The sequence below is a fragment of the Diadema antillarum genome, unplaced genomic scaffold (assembly GCF_040938485.1).
Source record: "Diadema antillarum isolate AM-2024a unplaced genomic scaffold, OU_Dant_1.0 scf00000065, whole genome shotgun sequence".
NCBI lineage: Eukaryota > Metazoa > Echinodermata > Echinoidea > Diadematoida > Diadematidae > Diadema > Diadema antillarum.
Window position 1 is genome coordinate 2,447,063 of NW_027270954.1, and position 25,438 is coordinate 2,472,500.

General features: G+C 39.5%; 1 protein-coding gene across 1 annotated transcript in view; it reads left to right on the forward strand.

Annotated features, from left to right (window-relative positions):
* Positions 1 to 16,897: 16,897 nt before the first annotated feature.
* The window catches only part of LOC139716396 (G-protein coupled receptor 54-like), a 13,125-nt gene continuing 4,584 nt past the window's right edge, over positions 16,898 to 25,438 (forward strand). The window contains exon 1 of the mRNA XM_071627945.1: positions 16,898 to 17,257. Within this exon, the coding sequence (XP_071484046.1) occupies positions 16,898 to 17,257 (360 nt within the window). The remainder of the gene's footprint in view (positions 17,258 to 25,438) is intronic.

Here is a 25,438-nt window from a genome sequence, read left to right on the forward strand (position 1 = left end):
CAACGAGAAACAGTTTCACTGTTTTGTAACAGACATTTCTGTTTTTGTTGATATCCCTACCGGCAAAAATTATATCCAGTATGTGTTACAATTTGTCGACGAAACTCACATGTGGACAAGTCGTTTAACAACAGTTTGTCATGCAGTCCGGCTGTTCATCCAAAGAAGGCCGTCCTAACTGTTTTCTTTCACGGGAAATTAGGTTGATGACGATTCGATAAATGCGTAAATTGAGGGCGGTAAGGCTTGACGTCCAGACCAATAAGATTCTTTCACTTTTCACAACAATCAGGAAACGTGATTATGATGATGAGACTTACAGGAATGCTGCGACCTTTATTATCTTCTTTATTCTTTTATATGACGACTGTCAGAGGTCAAGATTAAGGGGAAAATGAAATGGCACAGAGAGTGTCATCGGATCCACAAGCATTCCTTAGCCAGCTTTGCCGCATTTTGTTCCATTAAACAAATTTTGTCAACAATCGTCAATAAATTACTTTATATCACAACATTGTCGATCGAAACTGATCACTGAAATGTCATTGCTAGCACTCTGATACGTAATAGGTGTACAGACCTTTCTTTCTTGCAAATCCCCCCACATTACAAACGATGAAAAGAATAATAAATGATTTGGCTGGACAGCTAGGCATCGTCTGAACAGTTGCAAATGCGAAAGTGTAACAACCCGTGAGGAAGAAATAAGACCCTTTAAAAGGATGGTATAGTTTTGGTTGAGATGGGGCTTCAGGTTTCCAACTTTTTTGGTGAGATAATGAGAAACATCTTATTAAACATGAAATTGCGTACAATTCTAAAAGGAATTCAAAGTTTATTTAATAAAAATTGGTTTTGAAATGGCTACGATAATATGTTTTATACAAAAACTGAAGGGTCCTACTAGAAGGTGGGACCCACCTTTTATTACCACCACTTTGTTTTAATTTGTTTTTGGATATCTCAGCCATTTCAACACTGATTTTCATCGAATAAACTTTGAATATCTTGTAGATTGAATTGTATGCTCGTCAATATTTTATATTATGTTGTATTTAATTAACTTACCAAAAGTTAGAATCTGAATCCTCCATCTCAACCAAAACTATACTATTCCTTTAAAGTTTGGTGGTGCAAGGAGCAAGCAGCATCCTATGGCTTATCCGTCCCGGTATCATCGAGGGCCATTTGCACCCTGGTCACATGTTCCCGAGTAAACGGATACACCACGTCATACCAGAACGAGTTTATACACGCCTATACTTCCCCTCAATTCCCCTTCTATTCAGAAGACATTCCCCCCCCCCCCCCCCCACCCAGCCGGCGAAAGAAACGCGATACTCTGAAAGTGGACTCCTCTCGACCCGCCGAGCCTGCGACTCTTGTGGGAGGAGGCTGCCGAAGATTGGAACGCAGACGTTAAGGTGTTTTTTAGCCCCTCATCTGGATTAATTGCCATCGCCTCGAACTGTCTGAAGGTGGATAACACCTCATCCCCGAGAAACACTCTGTCCCCCTTTCCTACTCTTCTCGAGATAAATAAAAATCGGTGCGGGGGTTTCATAGATTCCTTGGGATTTTGTTTATTATTATTATTATTTTTCTTGACGCAATGTCTCAGACACTTGAGGAGAAACAACTTTTATCTGCTAGACAAGTTAAGAACTTCCAGAGGTATAGTGCAAAATAAGTGTGTGGTTGCTCATCAGTCTCTTATGGCTAGATCAAGGAGAGTAAAATAGATGTTTTTGCATTCTGATTTCTTTCTTTTTTTTCACGTAGTGGATAGCATTTCAGCCTTAGTTAATTTGGATGCAAATGTCCATTTTCTATGTCGTTGTTTCCCAGGCAACATCATTGGCTCCACGTCAGCTAACTGAACTCCCCTCCCGAGGAGCTAGCCTTAGGGTAGATGCGTGGGTGTGACGAAGGAGTAGAAATAACACTGAGTACATGCGCTTTTACATTTCCAAGGAAATGGATCTAAGATGATATTATTTCACTTCAACCTGATTCTGTTTTCTTAATATGGCATAACAAAGCATGCAAAGAAATGTATCCATCAGTAAGGAATTTGCTCATTTATTGTCATTCTTTTCTACCTCTTCTTCTCTCTTCCTGTGTTTGCTTAGTGTTGAGAGATACTATGCTTTAATCAATGTAAACAATTTCTCAAATTCAAATTAATGACTCTTGCGACGGGTCGTTTTTATTGCAACTCATTGACAAATTACCCTACATCGACGTAAGTAAATACAAATTATTCAGTGTGTAAATAATAGCCATGATTAAAAAGTTTCATAAAAGAAAAATTTTGGACATACTTGCTTGGGTTCGGCTCAAACAAACGACCTCCTGATTGCTAGACAGGCGTCATATCCACGAGACTACCGAGTCATTGATTTGAATAAATACGCAGTACCCGTTGCTATAAAGGGTCAGGACCATCATTGGCACATCGGGTGGAAGCTCAGTATAGTCTGGAGGATAAGACGCCTGTCTAGCAATCAAGAGGTTGTTTGTTCGAGGCCAACCCGACTATGTATTCCCAACATCTTGTTGGTTTTTTTCTAATCATGACTACTATTAACACACTGAATAATCCATTTTCACTTTATGCTACGTTGATGTAGGGCAATTTGTCAATCAGTTGCAATAAAATAACTCGACGTAAGAAGCATTAATTTGAATTTGAGAAATTGTTACATTTAATAAACATAAGCCCTTTTTACACTTGTGTTTCTTAACCCCGGACTTTTTCTGACCCAGGACTATCGTTAGTCCTGTACCAATTTTTTCAGCTTTTTACACTGGCCAATTAGTCCCGTACTATCTCTTGTCCGGGGCTAAGGAGAAAACTGACCTTTTTACACTCGTATTTCTTAGTCCGGTACTTTTCAAACCACATGAATATTCATGATTACGCTGTGTACTGTACACGTACACGCACGCACCGGCAGCACTTGATTACCTCGTTTCTGATTGGTCAGTGAGGGTCGGACTTCGTCTCCGTCGCTTAGCCCTGGATTATTTTTTCGTTCTGTTTACACTCACTTGCTTGGCACCGCAATTGCAGTGCTAAACAGAAAGTGTGCTAAACCCCCCCCCCCCCCTTAGCCCCATCGTTGGTACGGGACTAAGCAAAAATTTACAAGTGTAAAAAGCCCTTTTGTATTTCCCAGTCTAACCCGAGTAAGTATGTCCATAATTATTTTCCTTATAATGGCTCCAACTAAAACACTGAACAATTGGAGCTTGTTAACGTCGATGCAGGGCAGTTTGTCAATCAAATCTAAAATTTAATCAATAGATTCGAAAGATATAAATTCATAGTTGAATGACAACCATATTCCACGTGTGTGGTCATTCGTGTCTCAAGCGACATTCAACAGCATCGTTTTGTGAAATACTGCACATATGTGCCGACATGTCTACTGTATCTCGTATTCTGGGGGGGGGGGGGTCATCCCACGAGATCAACATCCACAAGTCATACATCCCACGAGTCCAACATTAAAAGCAGGTCCATGAGTCATACAGCTCATGAGTTCGACACTAGGTAAAAACAGCCCCTGCACGATTTCGACAGATACAACACGGGGCTTAGGCCCTAATGTGTCGGTCTCGTGGGCCTTGTTTGCTTAGTGTCGAACTCATGGGCTGTATGACTCGTGAGCTGTATAAGTCGTGGCCTGTATGACTAATGGACTGTATAACTCGTGGGCTGTATGACTCGTGGGTATCAGCCTCGTGACGTGCACCCAATTGCGATTGCTTCGGACCATTTTCAACTGATATGGTTATGCCTAAACGTCTTTATTGTGCCAAATAAAGTCAAGGAGAAAAAGAAAAATCAGTGCAAATGCAACTTATGACACCAGACACTGCTGAGTTCATGTTAGTACAATGGTTGGATTACTGTATGTGTATACGATGGAACTCCATCGAGTAAGTTACCAAAACGATACATCAGTTTTTCAGCACCGGAAATGGGAAGAGTTCTAACAATCACCCAACTTAACCCAGTAGTGTCCGTGGAATAAGTATCTCTTTGTGGAAAGAAATTACTTCATAGTTGGAATGTCTTTATGTGCCCAGGGGTCCTCTAGTACTCCAAGCGGACACGGATGATAAATAATACAATGTTATTCACCTAAGTGGATGGGAATGGGGGCAAAGTCATATCGTAAATGGTGAGGCCCGTGTTTGTACTGACGAGAGATAGATTAGTTCGTCGGTCATGTACACATGTCCGTTGGCAGTTTCGCTATGCATTATTCACTTGATCAGCGCCCTCCTGCGGCCTGGTAATATCTTCTTAAGATGTGAAGCTGTTGATGTCTTTGGTCATTTTCTTTTCACCTTTTGGACCCCAAAAGGTTGAACCTGACGATTTTGCTTTTATATCACTTTCAGATTCCTGTTCTTTTTTTTTCTTCAAGACTTGCTTAAGCCGTGAACTACCACTTCATCACGTACAATGTGTTAATATTTACCCGTACCAGAGCGGCCGCGCGCAACGGTCATCAGCAAATATTGATGCGTGCCCTCCTTGGTAATGGGCGGTGTGCAGGTAACAGCGCATGACCGCGCGGTGCCCTTTGTCACCGGTCAACGTGCCGTGATTTCTCAATCATAATTTAATGTCGCGCCGCTTGAACACTCCGGTATACAACGTAATGGACAATAAGTCATTACTGTATATCTCCCTTTAAACGGGGGACTCTTATAACGAGGGGTGCGGAAATGACACCGAGGCGCATGATAGAACGCTATTAAACTGCAAGGCCTGACCCCCCCCCCCCCAAAAAAAAAAAAAAAAAAAAGTAAGGAAAAAACCGTTATGTCAGTCGAGAATTATATAACCAAAAACAAAGTATCTCTGGTCTTTAAGAGTATCCACCTTAGAAAAGTTGTGAGTTGATAGGTGAAAGAAATGCTAGGGTTATTGGATGTGGTACCTGTAGTCTCAGTATGACTCTGGAATGAGATTCCACATAAAACAGTGAAAATAGGGTGACTGAGATATATAGTTTTCATTAAAACATTATATAACATCCAATTCAAGTTTATAAATGAAATATATTAAAGCAAACCTAATATGGAATTGAATAACATTCAATACCAGCCTACGTTGTTGTGTATTTGTGCTTTTTTGATGTCTTCTCCATGGTTCTAATATGGCAATATCTGATTTTGACATAATTACTCGGCTTTGCAAAGACACTATCCCCCTTAACCCTAACTAGGCCGGGGGGGGGGGGGGCCTCCGAGGCCCCCCCCCCCCCCCGACGTTCCGCGCGATGTATCGCTAACGCGAAAAGCTATCGCCGCGACGTTTCATGACTTTTTTTTTTTTGAGTCTCCCGCATCTTTTGACACCAAATTTGCGATGCCCGGGCGCGCGGTTCCAAAGCTGTGCATAAATATGTACGTGCATGTCAGACAAAAAATTGCTCAAAAACGTGAATTCATGTACAATTTTAATGCAAACTGTGCTTACAGTCAAATTTCATAAAAGCATGATTATTTTGGGGTTTTATTGATTAAAATCAATTAATAACATATTTTCCTGTTCGGAACAATGTCACGGACAAGTTTTATCGAAAAAACAATGGAAAACATAGAGTCGAAAAAACAAAGAAATACATAAGAAATTTCTTCTGATGGCACAATTTTTTCTCTTATATTTGCTCAGGATACTAGAAAGAATATCTAAACAAAATATGGGCCCATTTTGAGCTTTATTTACTGATTTATACCAAATTTTCTGATTTCATGCATCATTATGCATAAATTAGCATAAATGATAATTTTTTTTAAATTTTAACTTTGTAGTACTTAAGATTATATCAAAGGCAATGTGTGTGTCAATTTTCGTCGCGATCGCGCGGTCGACGGCCGAGATCTGGAGGGGGGGGGGGGGTCTGGGAGCCCCCCCCCCCCCCCCCCCCCCCCCCGGCTCTATGATCTACCTAAATAGCCCGGCCTAGTTAGGGTTAAGAAGGTGGTCCAGGCTGATTCGGATGACTCCTGAGGCACTGTATCATCATTCATCATGAGTTTTGTTTTTGTTGTTGTTGTTGTTGTTGCTGCTGTTGTTATTATTGTTGTTGTTCACCATTGTCAATGACCTTTTCACAAACTTATAAGTACGCAGAGTCGCACGTTTACATGTTTACATTGGCATTAAAAAAAAAAGAGATCGCCAGAAATAACTCCAAGTAGTGGGCATATTGCACATGTTTTTTGGGAAAAAATGATATCAGTGAAGACGGACATAATGAATATGATCATGCTGTTTATGATTTACGAACTTTTTTGGCGGGTAGCCTCTTTAGGAGCCTTTTCTTTTCCCTCTCTGCCTGAAATTGCATGGCGTATGCAGACAAGCTGTATCCTATCAAAACCAATTTTGACAAAAATTGTGTGTGCAATAACAGTGGCTTCATTGGCTTAATACCAAAGACCTAATGAGTGTCGAAATTGATATACATTTACATAGATACAAAGACGGTAACTAGGTTATGTTCCCACAATTGTTCTATTAAATGTTATTGCGGGTTCGATGCAGTCAGATTATCAATTATTATCAACGTAGATAGATACATATGAAACCAAAATTGGTCACTTATATCTAGCCACTAATCAAGTAAGTAGCTGCATTCAATGACCTCTCTATATTATCAACTCTGATTGAAAGAATTGTGCGCTCAGTAAATCACAATTATCAATTTTTTTCTATTGGTACTTTCAGGCAGATTTGTGTTGCTTTTTTGCTTTGTTTTATTTTGTTTCTTTTGTTTTGTTCTGTTTTGCTTTGTTATGTTTTGTTTTGTTGTTTTCTTAGTTGGGGTTCTTTCTCCGGACATGCAATCATTATTCATTTATTGTAGGAAATACGTCTTCCTAGAAATACATTTGTATATACTACAATGCCTGTTTCCACAAACAGCCAAGAAAAACAAAAGATAAAAAGTTTTTCGGTGACTTGATATCACTTTCGTTCGAACACTTATCACATGAAACAGTCACGTGACATTCATTCCTGCGAACAGTTTTTACATTAGTGGACGCCACATACTTCATGACCAATCCACATCAGTTTCCAGTTAAATGTACTGATACAATGACTAGTGTCTGTTTGTGTTCGTGTATGATCCTCTGTGTGTGTCTGTGTGCGTGAGTGTGTGTGTGCGTACGTTGTGTGTGTATAATGTGTGTGTGCGTGCGTGCGTGCGTGTGTGTGTGTGTGTGTGTGTGTGTGTGTGTGTGTATGTATGTTCGTGTATAATGTGTGAGTGCGTTAATATCGACGGATGAATCCACCCTGCCTTGGTACCAGAGTAATGTTGCGGCACGCGACTTCCGCCGGGCAGATTCGTTAACCCGCACTCAGGACGTCAGCGTGTCTTCTTCTCTCAGTGGGAAGAGCCTCGGGGACGAATGATGCTAATGAAGAGGCAGGGCGAGCAGATCTACGCGGATTTTTATTACCAGGAGGAGAGCCGCAGGCTATGAAGTCAGTCGCCGGACTTGTCAAACTTATAAACTTCGTCCTTGACGATCACCTCTGCTCCTCCCTTCTGCTCCCTCTCACACGGGAAACAAACTGGAAGTGAACGAGGTTTGCAATAACCTTTCGCCGAGATGGTAAATGGAATTTGATGGCTGTTAGATTGCCAGCCCTGGCCGGTGGCCGAGCATCTTGTTTTGCTATCTCTTGAAGGGCCGGGGGTAAGTTGGCGTCCGATCCACAAAACAGGAAGTGGGGAGGACACACCTATCGGACGTCGGCCGAGTTTTCACTTTCTACTGGAAGACGATCCGTTTGTCCAGGAGGGCCGGCAGCAAACGACGAAACTTTGAAACGTAAACCCGAGGTATGCGGACTATTTGATATGATGAGTTGTTTTGCTGATTGCTTTCGCGCCTTGGAGAAATACGATGTGTTTTGTGGATAATCAGGAGAAATGTTTTGTATTCCAAGCAAGTATACTACGTGCAATAAACAGCTGATAAAACCATTGATTTTGTTTTTTATTCCCGATTGTTGAAAATTGATAGATATACACCTGTTACCTAAATGCGAACACCTGGAATATAAATGTATATATATATATATATATATATATATATATATATATACAGAAACGTAATAAGAAAATTGGTCTGCTCGGCATCTTGATGATAATAAGTTAACGAATCAGTAGAAGAAGAACGCCGTAAAAAAATAAATAAATAAATCCTAGATCTTGAAGATCTTAAAAACGGAGCATAGCTCTCAAATACTGAAAGGCAAGGTCACACTCTTCATCAGTGCCCATGGTGTGACAAAAGATCTTAATCAAACCCGTTTCTGAAACAGACATGAAAACACGTCTGATCATGGGCAGACGGATTTTGAAACTCACCTTTCAAAGAAGTCACCGCGCTAAACAGATGGAGGTAGCGCACAGTGTCCATAGTGACGCATCCAATGACGCGTACTACGCGTCATTGGATGCGTCACTATGGACACTGTGCGCTACCTCCATCTGTTTAGCGCGGTGACTTCTTTGAAAGGTGAGTTTCAAAATCCGTCTGCCCATGATCAGACGTGTTTTCATGTCTGTTTCAGAAACGGGTTTGATTAAGATCTTTTGTCACACCATGGGCACTGATGAAGAGTGTGACCTTGCCTTTCAGTATTTGAGAGCTATGCTCCGTTTTTAAGATCTTCAAGATCTAGGATTTATTTATTTATTTTTTTTTTTACGGCGTTCTTCTTCTACTGATTCGTTAACTATATATATATATATATATATATATAAAAGATGACAAAGTAGGGTGGTAATGCATTTCAGTCCAACAGTGCTATTTATTCAGACCAAATTTTCGACGAATACATACGTCTTCCTCAGGGTCATCTTTTCTGTACTGGTACCAACACGCGGACTGCAAGTATGAAATATATATATATATATATATATATTCTGTCTTCTGTCTGTCTGTCTTTGTTTTTTTTTTTCTTTCTCTCTCCATGTGCCATGTAGAAAAACAAACAAACACGCAGACAGACACAGGGAGATCTCTCTGGGTTGTTTTTTTTCAGTGGCTACTATCACTAACTTTTGTTAACTGTTTCAAGGAATTGCAAGATAATTGTTCAAATTACCACCACACTGTGAGCAACTGCTATTGTCCTGACAATCGTATTCTTGTTTATGAGTCTCTGGTATGGAAGTAGTTCATAGGTACAATGTAAGTCTCGACCAGGTCATCTGAAATGGGGAAAATTGTTTGATAAAGTGTATCATAATTAATGATTTGCATTCATTTGGTAGCATTATCGTGGCAAATAATTTTCACTGGCCGTCTCTTGCATGACTGGAGTGTTATTATCACTTAGAGATAAAGATAGCAAATTTCTGAATCAAATCCAACGTGAAATACATGAAATCTAACATTTTTCTTATCTGTTCACAGTGACGCTAGCCATCTACTGTATGAGTATACTGGTCATTTTAAGACAGACGACGTTGCTTGCTTTTAACACGGTTGCGTTTGTGAACCTGATTACAGTGCACTCCCGTTTTAACGAGCACGGTTTTAACGAAATTCTCGTTACAACGAAGTCAAAATTTAGGTTCCCAATTAATCATCTATCTCTTTACATACTCTATGTTTGACTATGACAAAAATAATTTCGTTATAGCGACAGAAATGTGGCGGCACCGAAGATTTCGTTATAAACAGTGCACTCACGTTATAACAAACACGGTTATAAAGAAATTCCGGTTACAACGAAGTAAAAATTCATGCCGCAACATTATCCATTCTATGTTTTTTTTTTCAATTATTCATTTGTTCGGTTATTACGAAATTTCGATATAACTAAAGAAAACTGCCTGTCCCGAGAACTTTGTTGTAACGGGATTCCACTGTATAGCGTCACCTGCAGTCCTGTTCTTTAGGTAGCTGTCGATAATATCGATATATATATCGACATATATTATATGCATCCACTGAATCATCAATGTTGTTGTTACGTGTGGGAGCAGTGACCGAATCAAATCAAGCAAGACCGAACTCGTGTGTCAAAGAAATTCTCGAAAGCTGCCGGTACGTTGTGTAGTGTCGATTGTGCCAGTGTGGTGTTGTTCCAGGGCCTACCAGTAATCAATTATATCAGCATGGATCATCGCGAAAGTCAAAGGGTGGAACATGCATAACCTCAAGTTCTCTCATAAGAGGGCACGGAAGAAGAAGAAGAGGAAGAAGAAGAATGTTCCTTTCATTTTTCGTGTTCATATATCATTATCAATAAATCTTTCTCGATCTATTTCAATACGCCTATTTTTTTCTTGTGTGTGTGCACAATTAGTACGTGTGTGATGCCCATTGCCTATTGCTGTTGCGTTGCATGTTTATTGATTACCGTCAGTCTATAACTGACGTCATAATGGTGCCGCTTCCGACATCATATATTGTTGAACGATTGGGTTATTTGCTGATGGCGATGCTTATAGACTTTATTCATATCACGTGATCATCGATTTTTAACCACGGTATCATTGCGCAAACAGATAAGGCGTAACAGATTGAGTAGCCCTTCACTGGAAGGTCATTGCAGTAGTGTCAAAGCCAGAGGTTTGCGTTATGATATCATTCTCTGGACGGATTAAAAAAAAAAACTCGTATCAAATTCATGTTCTCAATCTACTCTACCATCCTTAACGGAAGGAAGCAAGTGATTTATCACTCACTATAAAGATAAACTTATGCTCTAAAGGACATGGAACGTTTTACGCTGATGCAAAATTTTGAGCACAAGCCACGATCATACTCAAAGTTATTTGATGTTATCGTATATGACGTCACAGCATCGCATTCCTGACTAATTTCTTTCTTAATTTCTTTAGAAATGAGAAATAAACATCTCATTTTGTGGGGGGGAGGGGGCATATTAGGAAAGCATTGCTGACTGTGCTGTCTCTTTCCAGTACATGATGCAGTATGTATAGAAGTGGAATTAATTTACTGTGTGCATTTGTGCCTTGCCTCATTCGATGAGAAGGATGATATAATTACGTTGTCGCGATGGGAAATTTTTGGTCGTACACTCTTCGTGAAGGCAAATATCAACCTATTGATTACGGATGTCGTGTATATCAAATATTAGGGTTATGAAGATGACCAAATCAATAGGTCAAATGGTCAAATGGATGATCATATTTCAATGCAATCTTGGCTCCATCTATGTGCAAAGTGTATTGATTGCCACTTTCTGTTCCAGTGGTTCCAGAGGCTTCATTTTTTCCTTTTTTTTCTTTTAGAAGTGCGCGCTTCGTTAAACACAAAAGAGCATGAGGTGATTTACCTGTGATTCGTTCACACAGGAAGAAGAATAAAAAGCCATAACGCACTTCTGAAGAAACTAAGATGGTATCCGCTTTCTACTGAAAGAAGATCTATACACTGGAAGCTATGGCTGGTATTTCGAGTCCTGCAACACACCTGAGGGTAACCACGCAACTAATGGACGCCCAATGATTCTAATCTGCTAACTTTCAACGCCCGACTGTCCGATGGTGCGTGATTACAAGGACTTAAAATCATATCGATTTCACCATTACCTCAAGCTCTCTATTTTTTTTCTCCTTTGGAATGTTTGTGGAACTTATGCATTATATTTTCTTCTTTCTTCAAGAAGAGATAGAGCCTTTTCCCGATTTGATTCTTTAAAGTATACTCATTGGAAAAAAAAATCATTAAAAAATAGGAAGGAAACTCGCCACGTTTCGAATGTCAACTCTGATAAACTTCTCTGACCTATGTTTCTTTGTTTACACTATGTGTCTCAAAATGACTAGTGCGCGTACATTTGAAGTAGATATGCAATGATGATAATCGCAGGCCTATTAATAGAAATAATGGAAATCACGTAAAGACGATAATAACAAGCTGCAGATTATCATACTGACAAGGATGCAAGTCGACAAATTTGTAAGCTAAACTTGACAGCGATTACCTTTAACCTTCTTGTTTTGATATTTTGATATTCTTATATTCACCGATGATACCAGCCACCTTACCGGCAGTGCATCGGGTGTTATAAGATTTCTGATTGTTGCCAGATTTATTAAAAAGACACTGTGTACCATGCCTACTACAATAACTACTTGAAATAAGCTACTGCATCACTGGGAAAGATGCGTCGTCCTACTGCTTCTATAATATGAGCCATTCCCACATTTAATTCGGCAGAGTAATTACCTAATTCCACAACTAACTGCGGAACAAAATAAAGTTACACTCCTATCGGATGTGAGGCTCAATGTATGGCATCTCTTGTTAAGAGCAGTTAACCTACAGTTCCTTGTCCTTTTTCCATTTTTTGTTTGCTTGAAATGTGCTCCGTTACTGACGTTTATGTCCTTGCAACTACCTATACATGCTGTTCAATTGCTGTTAACGATATCACCTGTTTACGTTTTGCCGGACATTTTACGAAGTTACTGTACTCCTTAGTCAATTTGGCACAACGTTTATAAACTTACTAAATGTCTTCGCTTCCTATTGCAACCGATCACGTGATGCTTTTGTGTTCAGCCAATCAGTGCTCCGTTGGTGGACATTTAACGAAGTTACTGTACTCCTTAGTCAATTTGGCACAACGTTTATAAACTTACTAAATGTCTTCGCTTCCTATTGCAACCGGTCACGTGATGCTTTTGTGTTCAGCTAATCAGTGCTCCGTTGGTGAATTGTGCATTTAAAATTCGTTTCAAGTACAGCGACCAATAGGAGGAGGTGATTTCACTCTATGGTCACACTATGCAGGACATTGTTTGACACCAATAAAACAGACAAAATCAAATATGTGGTCTGTGCACGTTACTCTTCTGGATTGGGTTTCACTTATGTTGGGATTGTTGTTTGTTTGATGGTTAGTTTGTTTGTCTTTAAGGGCTCAACCGGGGCAAAAGCCCATCAGAGGAAGGATGCAGAGAAACTACGTATGAGTCACCTAAAATTTAAGCATCCATTGTATTGCTTCTCGTCTGGAACATTCTACCGATTACCGTTATCATGTATGGGTAAGACGTTGCGTCGCGGACACAGAACCATTAACCTTTATGGAAAACTCCCTTCTTCCGATCGTAACTTCAAAACAAACAGAGTCATCTTCAGTGCTCGCAACCGCTCCGTGAGAGAGGTATGGTGTACTTTTGTTTTCGAAATGTATTCTTCTTTACATCGGGAAGAGATTATGTTTATGGATATCAACAGAGACAACAATAGATGCATATCGGGTGTTCTTGTTCCACACACGGGAAAGTCATTAGATATTCATAAGGGTACAAACCATCGCCCCGTCGAGAAGGATCTAGATTACATCGCATAAAAGTGGAACGTGACTGGTCAGGGACCCAGAAACTGCGCAATATTGTTCGTTTATTTCTAAATCATCTGGTCCTCTTGTAAATTCATGAATGTTACATTTCGGTGTACGCAACCTCCAAATTGCATGTTGATCTGCACACACACACACACACACACACACACACACACAAACAAACAAACAAACATACCCATATATCAGTTCATTTTTTAAGTTCAGTACAATGACATTTTCCAGGAGTACAGAAGTACAGATGATAACACTATCACTTTTAAAGGTCCTGTTTACTTTTGGGAGCAGTGATTTAACAAATGTTCAAGATATCACTTTTGATGCATAATAAAATGTTTAGGTCTGTTGTATCACACAACATCCTACCATATAAAATTTCGCAATAAAGCCTAAAATATAAGAAGATATCACTATTTTTCTCAATAAACCATATCTGTAGACGGTACAGTCTGAAAACCCTTTTTATTATAACTTTTGTTCACATTTTGTATATTTAACAATACTTAACATTGATCATACTGATTCCATTTTTTACGTTGGTTGTTTCTATCCCTAACTCACGTTTTGGGCTTTCGTTTTATCTGCAAATGGTAAATTAGGCCTTTAACATGCTGGGGTCACATCTCTAAAAGTATACAACACTTGTGGCGAGTGTGCCCTAGACATAAATGCACAGGCACAATGACGAGGACAGAGACAAGACAAAGACAGATATAGACATTGACATTGACATTTGACATTTGACATTTGACATTGACATTAACATTGACATTGACGTGAACATTAACGCACATAACAATAACAAAAGCGACATGGGATAAAATATGTATCATATTATTTACATGAACAGAGAGGCAAGGGAAGAGAGATCGAGAGAAAGTTCAATCAAAAGCTTGCTTCTTGACCTTGTATTGGAAAATCAATGATATAATAGTAATCGTCTCTGGTCTTAGTGGATGGAAGTGATACACAGCCAGCTTTCATGCCAATGCTGTCTCAACGGGAATGCGACAAGAGGTCTGAAAATATGTCAGCGGCACGGATTTCTGCACTACTAGCTGACACGAACCCTCCAGGCTATCGTTGCATTTGTGTCGCGCATACATTTCGACACCGTGTATGTATTAGTTATAATCGCTAGCGGGTGATGTAGGGAAAAGTACAACAGCTTTGGTAATCGAATTGTCTTTGCTGTGTACTCTCGGCTGAATTCTATCCCCGTCACTATGGACTGTCATTTGTAATGAGAATGCCGAACGACACACCGTCGTCGGCTTTTAATGAATGTTTTCAAATCAGTTGAACACTATTCAATAAGAAGAGGGGGGAGTTGTGTGGAGATAGGAACCAATGCAACAAGCTTTTCTCGAAGGTATGATGGGGACGTTGTGCCAGAAAGAAATGACGTAGTGGTCGCTAATGAAAGCGTCGAAAGGAGCAACGTAATGGTCACTTGCCTTCTTTCGGCTCTTCTGTCATTTCGCCGTTTGGCGCCGACAAAGATTACCGCAAAGCGCGGGATTTCCATATTACCTCCCATGACCTCAGTGGCTCAGCGAGCTAGCAGGTGGAAGGGGCGACGGACCTGTCGTGCGGAGCGCGCGCTCGGTGAGGTTCCACCTGCAATTGGTATAGCACTAATGACTTGCTAATCACCAATAACTGCACTTGACTGCGCGTCCTTCATCTCTTATGAAGATGTGACCTTTCGGCAACCGACATCGATTGTGCATCTGATTCCGGTTCTGCACCCTAAACAACTCTTACCGCTGGCTATCAATCCAAACACGACGGGATGTTTGACGTGTGTTCTCTTCCAAATCCTGTTTGACGGCAAGCGCACTCGCTGTTGAGAAACTGTCTTTCTGAAAATGAAGAGGGTTTACATCAGCCATCATGCTTAATTTGAGGTTGTTACAGAGGCATTAAAAGCATGGGCCAATCAGATGCCGTATTTCGTAAACACATTTGTCATGTCAGGCATAAACTCTAGGCACTAATTCTGCCCCATGTATGTCTTGAATCCACCTAATTGAAATATTGATGGGAAACTTTCACCCGTATCCCCATTAATGTGTCCTCCCCAAGTATGTAGAAGGTCGAACAATCGGCAATGATATACCAGCAGACACGTACTCGCGCCTTGGGTATAAAGCCAAAAACAGAAACAAAAAACGGGAGTGATATATGTCATTTGATGCGATAGGAGAAAAGGTCTGGGTGGCCTGAATTGTTCTGATGTAATTTGGTCAATATGCCCAGAGACATTCGAGAACTTCGCCAGACTTGAGTTACATGTCATGAAGTTAGGACGACTGATTCGTGGGATGATTTCATCCAACGGAGATGAAGTGAAATGAGCTCGAATCCCTCACCCGCTAATCCCTATTGTAGGGCGCGGTCGCCAATGTATGGCCACACTATACCTATGGGGACAAAGCACAAAAGTTATAAGGGAAACTGTGGAACAAAACTTTGTAAAATGCGCAGGTATTGCAATAAAGAGAAACTAAACATTGCGTCCGTGAGTCGGGTGAGTGATGTGTTCCGTAGATCGGCTATGATGAGTCATTTTCTCTTCATGACGCGGAAAGATTACCACTTGATATTTCCTGAGCACTTTTGCAGTACATACTGTAACTTCAGCCGATATTTGATATTTTGATATTTGATATCTATCTATTTCTGCAATTTCATGACAAACATAATATACAAAATACATATTTGTTTTGTACAAATCATAGGGTAACGGTCACGGTACATCGATGATGAAGAAAAATGATATAAAGTTACAATCTAAGGGGGGCAACTGCAGAAAATCACGAATATGCAAACGTAAGTCTGTTTTTGAGGCAACAAGGCTCCTCAACACTCACCTGTGAAAAAGGTGTTTGTTTTGGGGATAAAATAGATGAAGGTTGTTTTTTCTTTCCTCTTCTTGTTGTGTAACCTGGGCGGCCACCATCAATTTTATGACTTATACGCCATGTCTATTTAATCGTTTTACCGTAGCTTTGCTCCGAACATTGAATGAGTGAATGAGGCTTATTTGACAACTTTTTTTAGATGACATTTAATCAATGATTAGTTTATCAATCATTTATCCACCAATTCATTATTTAATTAATCTGTCCATATGTGCTACATTGGGCTTATCAAACATTGTTGAAAATTTACTATATTTGCTTATGAGTGTCAGTGGTGGCTATTTTTTCTTTTGTTATGATTGACATAGTAGTCTTTAGTAGCTGTCACATTAGAGTATAAAAACTTAAGTAACTGTTACATTAATGTTTGATGTTGCCGTGGTAACAAACAAGATATGTATTAAAACGAGTGACACTAAAATTATTTAATGTGCTACAGTGGCTTTTTCCAAGTGTTTTTTGAGTCAGATAATGGTGGTGAGAAGCTAATCACAAATTGGAACATATAAGAATCAAGAGTAATTGACTTTTATCTCCTCTGTTTTGTTTCTTCTTTTGTTCAGTAAAAATCATGACAACAGCATTCCCGCCAACGATAGACGCCAACGTGTCGTTCCCGTACGACGACGACATGATACAGACGACGGCGTACGAGGAGGTCGGCGGTCAACCCATCACTCTGGTCAACTGGCTCGTCCCGCTCATCTTCGGCTTCATCACCGTCATCGGCGTACTGGGCAACGCCCTCGTCTGTTACGTCATACTACGTCATCTCCAGATGCGCACGGCCACGAACTACTTCATTATGAACCTCGCGATCACGGACATAGCGTTCCTCGTTTGCTGCGCCCCTTTCACCGCGTCGGTCTTCGCGCTGAATCATTGGATCTTTGGCCAGTTCCTATGCAAATTCGTTTTCTACATGATGCACGTACGTTCCGCTGATTTCAGTCCATTTTTCATTTCATTTATTTGTTTCCATATCCAAATAATACAAAATAGTTGCAAAGTAGTATAAACGATTTGTACGAGAAGGTGAAATGTCATGAAGCAAATACAAATGCTAACAATGATATTACAAATATGTAATACATGCTCAGCTGCAGCTACAAACACATATAAATACACGTGATTTACATAATTTGATCATCTTGACATCCCTGTGAGTTAAAATAGCCATCGCTAGTATGGAATATAGAATGAACATGCAAGAGAGAGAGAGAGAGAGAGAGAGAGAGAGCTTGTACAATTAGCAATTTCCCTGCATGAGTAAAGGAAAAGAAAAGAAAAGAAGAATAAGCCTTTGCATACGTGCGTACATGAACGAGTGGGCATAACGATTCAGAAGGGATAAGAGGAAGGGGTACAAGTTAAGCAGTGAGACAAGATGACACAAACACACACGTTCAAACAAACACGTATGTGAGTGTCTTTTTTTGCACAAGTATCTATTGATAACGCTGAATATGTCTATTAAATGATAGATGCATTACGACTTACATAATCATCAATGACATATTGAGTCGTATTATCAATTCTGATTATCGAAAGTGTTTGATACAACCATTGCCTGATTTAATCTAATGCATTCCAGAATTTAGTCTCTGAAATTACTTTTTTTTTCTTAAAGGGAAATTATTGTCGGGTTATGTAAACATTGTTTTTTTTTAATGCCTCCGACACGAAGTGTCGCCGGAGGCATTATGTTTTGTTTTGTTTTTTGTTTTTTTTTTGTTTGTTTTTTTTTGTTCTGTCCGTCCGTTCTTCCGTCTGCAATAAATTTTGTGGGCAGCGTAACTAAAAAAAACCGTTTGAGGTATCCTATATCTTTTACATTTGTAAATTTTTGCTGAGTCCCGTACCAACGGTGGGGCCCCCCCCCCCCCCCCCTTAGCCCCACCGTTGGTACGGGACTATCCTTAGCCCACTTTCTGTTTACACTCGTTTTTGCCAAAGTGGGCTAGCCCCACCGATAGTGCGGTACTATCTGGCCCTGCAAAATAGCAGGGTTAGCACCGCAATTGCGATGCCAAGCAAGTGACTGTAAACAGAACGAAAAAATAATCCTGGGCTAAGCGACGGAGACGAAGTCCGACCCTCACTGACCAATCAGAAACGAGGTAATCAAGTGCTGCCGGTGCGTGCGTGTAAGTGTACAGTACACAGCGTAATCATGAATATTCATGTGGTTTGGAAAGTCCGGGGCTAAGAAATACGAGTGTAAAAAGGTCAGTTTTCTCCTTAGCCCCGGACAAGAGATAGTACGGGACTAATTGGCCAGTGTAAAAAGCTGAAAGAATTGGTACGGGACTAACGATAGTCCTGTGTAAGAGAAAGTCCGGGTTTAAGAAACACAAGTGTAAAAAGGGCTTTTGAGTGGGCGAACTTGCTCCTTTCAAATTTCAGAGGCGCAAGGTCAAAGGTCAAAAGGTCAAGGTGAAATGCTCAAAATTTTACTATTTCCCCCATATCCATGCAAAGCCTGAAGGTATTTTCTCGAAACTTAGTGTATGCATGTACTACTAAATAAAGATTCTCCAGAGAGATTTTTGGGTCATGACGTTAAAGATCAAAGGTCAAAGGTCAAGTAAAAATGTTAACATTTCACTTTCTTCTCCATATCTCGCAAATGGTTCAAGGTATCTTCATGGAACTTAGTACATATGCATGTACTGACTGGCAGTGACTATCTAGGGAATTTGGGGGTCATGGGCAAAAGGTCGGGGTCAAAGGTCAAGGTCAACTCCTCAAAATTTCACTATTTCCCTCATATTAATGCGATGCCTGCAGGATTTTTCTTCAAACTTGCATTACCCAATAGAGATTCTCTTGGAAGTTTCTTGCCTAAAGGTCAAAGGTCAAGGGAAAGTGTTAAATTTCCTTCTTCCTCCATATCTCGAAAGTGACTCAAGGTATCATCATGAAACTTAGTACATTAATGCATGTTCTTCCTGACAGTGATCGCTTCGGAATTTTAGGGTCATAGGGTCAAAGGTCAAGGGTCAAAGGCCAGGTTAAGATGCTAATATTTTACCATCTAATATTAAAATTAAATTTTTTCTCCATGCCTTGAAAATTACTCAATGTATAAACTTATAAATGGGTCAGTAGTCAAGCAAAAATCCTCAAATCCCCAATTACAGTTAAGTGAAACTGTCATCACACATTGTCAGGGTATTGTACTATAGACCTATTTGGAGAATTACGCATTATGGCGGACGCATACCAGTCGCCATAGCGACATTTCTAGTTGAACATGTCTTATATCAGAGGCACTGACGTACCTCACACTCGGCAATTGATTACTCGTCGAACATCAATTTAATGAAATGCTAACTGATTTTGTTCTTTTGAATAATTGATAAGAAATTGTAAACTTTTTTCTATTATCCTGACCTAATAAGTTCGTGTTCGACTGTTTTACCCGGTGAAGTGGTACATCTTACATCCAGCTGGACCCCATGGACAAGAAGACGAGCTAGTGCAGCTGAAGATGGGCTATCCAGCGATCAGCTGAGATGGAAAATGAAGCAAACAAAGTGTTATCTCAATGACACACACTGTGATGATAAACTTGATACCTTACAAGGGATTCGAACCCAAAGAATGTGATGGTAGATTCACAAAGATCGATTTGCCTTCAAACACACCAACACATTTACTAAACGCTATCAAAAAACTATTTCTGAATCCCGTTGTATCTGAGAACGTCCATATTACAAACAATTACTGTCAAACTTAATATCTCTTCTTTATAATCAGGATAAAGGGAAAACCAGTAAAAGGTAATTATGTTCAACAAATTTGCATATTGCCTTCTTTGCAGTTATCGCAGCTAGGTCAGTTAACATTCTCCAGTGAGAACATGGCATTAATAGATTTCGAATCAAGAGCAAGCGATGCTTGCCATAGTTTGTTTCATTATTCCACGAGCGACGACTAAAATGGTCGGGTGGTTTTCTTCTTTTCAAATGATTGCCAAGCGACTGTATGCGCAGCGACGCAAGTGGGTAACGTGTAATGCAAATTGGCGCAATCGTGGGTTAAATTGTTTCGATCGTGACTCGATTCTGCATATCAATTGCTCAATCGACCCCCGTATACACCAACCAGCAAATGGCTTCTACGCAGCGGCCCGAGCCTTTTAACCAGACTACACGCTGGATTTATGGCGCCGTTTTGCTGGAGAGGTTTTGGAGGGAAACTCACGATGAACCAGATCGAGGAGGGATGAAGTCTGATGAAATGCCGCAAAGGCGTGGTTATTGTTAAACGATGGTAGCAATATCGTTCTGAATTGACCGGCTTTCAGCCATCATTTCTGCTACCTCCACGAGAATGGGTTTAATAAATGATATTTTGTTTGAGAAAAGGTCAGGAAATGAATGGAAACGTTGCAGATAAATTACACCTATTTGTCCTTCTCAAAGGCGCAGCCAAATGCCATTGATTTCTTCATAAACTTTTGTCATGAGAGGACAGTAATATCAACAGAAATCATGTACACTAGCTTACTTCGTTTGTTTGTTTCTTTTTGTTTGTGTTTTTGCTTGGGAGGGTTTGCTTATCTGACTGGTTACTACATGTCCTTGTCTTCCTTCGATAAGATTATGATTCTTGTTTGTTTGGTTGTTGTTTTTTTTTTTGGGGGGGGTTGAAAGGTGGATTGTCTGTTAGCAACATTTTCCAAAACATTATATAACACACACACACACACACACATACACACACACACACACACACACACACACACACACATCTATATATATATATATATATATATATATATATATATATATATATATATATATATATACATACATCATACATACGAGAGATAAAAGACATAAAAGTCCCTATGTGTATCCACAATCATGTACATGAAATAGTGCAAGTTCTTTAGCATAAAATGACGTTGATCGTTAGTTTTTAACAAAAATCAATTGCGCAATGCTGGATGCGACACTTCATATTTGCCTTCATTCAATGTCAACCAGCTAGTAATATAAAACGCAACCGAAGTGGTTGATTCCACGCATCAGTCAATCAAAATAGAGACAGTCGCTGTTTGTTGGCAAGTGTTGTTTTTCCACAGACTTAACGCTCCGGAGGAGTTTTTGTCCTTGTCGTATAGAGTCGCGAAGCCATAATGCGAACATGGTCATGATGGTTGACAAAGAAATCTAATTTGCGGTACGCCTCTAGGAATCTCATTTCCGTTGTCAATTCTCAAGTTACGTCATGAGAGAATACTTCCTGCTCATGTCTTTGCAGACACGTTATGCATATAAAGATTTCATGGATTAGGGTCGTACTCCCGCATTGTGTTGTGTCTTATCATCTGGTTAGCATAATACCATTAATGAATTTGTCAATCTTACCGTACTTTAACCTGAAAGTCAAAGTATAAGATACATAGGTTTCCTTCATAAAGTAGTAGATGAAAGGAATATTATTGGTTTCCGCCGGTTGTTTTTGCTTCTTCTTCTTCTTCTTCTTCTTCTTCTTCTTCTTCGTTTTCTTCTTCTTCTTCTCTTTTTTTTTCGACGATACTCGATGACGGTTGTTCCAATTTTTTCCTGCCCTCACCACACGGACCACTGCACAAAATAAATTTCGGATGCTGTTGTTAAGTCGAGATACTGATGTTTCCATCTGGAAAGTGTAAAACATCCTTTCGCCCGAGGGTGTCCTTTCCAACCCCCCCCCCCCCCCTTCAGGCTGCTGGCCAACTTTTTCTTACTTGATAAACTAGAGGTAAGTAACGAACAGCACGAGTTCTTCGGACCATGACGTGCACAATTCTGAAAACCCATAGTTAAATTCATGCAGTTCAGTTCAGTTCATTCCGTTTTATTTCTGCAACTTTTCACCATGCTAAAATCAAAAGAAATTCGAGAAAGTGATGAATCATACAATTCTACGAATGTCTCAGCATTTCAAAACCAGGGGATGAATTCTCTTTGCCTTTGACATAGTTCCATACACCGGATATACAAACGCTATCTTTAGAAGGATGTTAATACCGGGTTACTCCAAAATTTTGTAAATATTTAGAGTCGATAGAACTGCTTTCAAATTAGAATGAATCTTGCTCTGATGTAAAATGAAGTGACTCATATATGTCATATTATTAAAGAAATGTAAATATGCATGCCTACTACGCCATTAGAATCGGTTACCTATATCAAAATTATATCTGATTCTGATTTGGGTGCTTACATTCGCCTTTGAAAACTTTTATAAAATATCACATCAGTTAAGACAAATGTTATCATTCCGAATGCTTGCAAGCAGACAGGACGTGAATGCCAGGGATCCTTTGAACCACGTATCAACTCAGCTTAAAAACAAAAATGCATTTTAGCTTATCAAAGAAGAAAAACAAGGCGAAATTTACCTTAGCCATTTGCGATAACAAGCTCATACGAGCAAGGTAGTATATAAAATGTCTCTGTCGCGATGACTACTCATACAGTCACATCAGCCTAGCGTCACTGCTTTTTGGCAGAATTAGAGCACACGTACCGAGGGTCGGCGGGCCAGCGTCACAGACACATGACATACACGCTCTTGACAAATGCATGGAGATTGAATAAACTACATCTCTGTGTTCGTCAATTTTCTTTGTATCAGTCAAATGTAAAGCTTGATTTGATCCATACAATCAATAAGTTTTCCATATACAAGTTATAGATCAAAGGACCTTTTTTTTCTACCCTGCGACACAAAATGAAAGCTTAGTTACGTGAAAGGAGTTTTTTTTTTTTTTGCGCAGTTGAAACATTCGTGTAAGCACTTGCATTTCCGATTCCTGTTACACGTGCAATATCTACTTGTTAAATTAAAGTAACGCGCTCGTGAAAGGACGCCTCGCAAATTACATCAGGCAAACGTGACTCGACAGGCAAAAAGAATGCAGGTGCAAATGCGCTAATTGGCGCTTACGTACATTCACTGCATCACGCGCGAACTTTGGGAGTTCGCCTGGTATTCTGGCGCGTAAACAAAATCTTATTGTTCACAGAGTGCTACGAAACCTTTCGTATTACATGTACTCTCAAATTAATACACAGTGGAATAACATCGACAGAACAGGGCAGCACGTTGAGAGGGGAAATGTGTTGTTAGAACTTACCCTTCGAAACAAATGATGATAAGGTTTCCGTGAGCTGCAACTTACTTTTTTTTTTTCTGCTCACCACAATCTGCAAACACACACACACACAAAAACACCAATAGCAAACACCCAGAATCTATCCTAGATGGACATAACACTCAAATCGAAACACATTGGAAACTTTGCACGATGGGGGCGCTCGAAATATTGCGTCAGAGTTGCGTCACAAACTAGTTTTCTCACAAAGAGACATAGTCGTGCGGATATCAAAGAGTATTGGAATCTTTTTCACTATAAAGTAGTAGCCAGAAAAAAAAAATCCCAAAATGATGCTCACCAAATACAATGTATCATTTGGACTTATTCTTTGAATAATGTATATGATCCATTTCATGTAGGATGAATTATTATCACAGAAATATAAATTCGCTCATTTTGTTTCGATGTTCTCAAATGTCTGCCCAGCTTTTGTCCACTTACATTATGTAATTTTAATGCCAATGTCCCAATTGCAAACATGCTTGCAATGCTTGGATTTCGCTATCAAAAATTTTGTCAAAAGCGTTTTTGATTTGTTTCATTTTGTCTTTTCCCCTTGTATGTCAATATCGTTATACTTCAGTATGTGGGGAAAAGGTACGCACGATGATTGATGTGAAGTTATTCGATATGAACCTGCTCCAGATAAGCTTATAAAGTTCCCCGTACCTGCCGGGGATTGACTTACTGTTCGAAAGAGGGAACCATCCCTCCTTTGAGAATCAATTCTCACAACAATGCATTCTGTATAGATGGCATTTTGCATCAAACTCTCAGAGACTGTGCTCTTGTTTCACTCTGTGGAGCGAGACAAAGTTATTAAGAATAGAGGCGCAGGTAAAATAGAGGCAAAGAAATCAGAGAAGATTTGCCTGTTTAAAGCGTCTCATCAATCGCAGTATAGCCCCGTTGTTAGCCCATAAAGATATCATTGCTAGCCACTTATCAAGTCTCATGTTCCGCCACCCTCGTAAGCTACACTGTAAAAGTGCATGGACAGACACGAGTAAAACCAGATACCTTGTTATAGATTTTACTGAAATATCGTTTTCAAGTTATGTCTGGGTTCGTTACTAAACGTAATTTTTATTTCAGTTAAATGAGACATGTGGGATCTTTGACATTTTTATGATTTCTTTTGAGCGTTGTATTGATATCACTTCCTATCATCAGCATCTATAAAATCATGCAAACATATGTAATATATATATATATATATATATATATATATATATATATATATATATTTATATATACAGTGTAAAAGTCGCTCTCAAAATGAATGTTTACTATTATGTTTATAAACCATTAAACGCGTCATTGTTGCGTTTTGCTGTTAGATTATCAACACCGATATTGGCAACACCGTCATTATTATCATTCGTGTATCAAACACACGTTCCAGGTCTAAAAGCGAACATAATTAGGTGGATAACCAAAACCGACCTTCAAAAGTCCCTCTGACGTCACTGATGTACTGATAACCAAAGTTTTGTTAAAGCTAGCTTGTTTGATTTGCCTCAAACAATAAATGTGTCCCTAAAAAGTAAAATCTCTTTTTAAGGTGCAATTTCCCTGCATATTCAACTTTGTTATAGTAAACAGAAACAGAAAGCCGAAAGTACCATGAAGGATAGATCAAATTATGAAAGTTAGACATTTACGAAGTTTTGTTGCTGTTGTTGTTTTTTTACAAGTTGTGATATTAGCGGCAACCCGGCGTCAAATTCACATAATGCAATGATGCCAAATGTCTCCATCGACCTGCGTTTAAATCTTCACCAAATAACATTCTGTCGTGGAATCAAATTTATATGTTTTTCTTTTGGTATCTTGAAACGCCTGAAATTAAAATGTCATTGTTTTCCTCAAATGTACATGTATATGTCCACAAAAGAAATTTCACCATGTTTATTCATGTGGTCTTGATTAAGCCTTGAAGTATCTTATAAT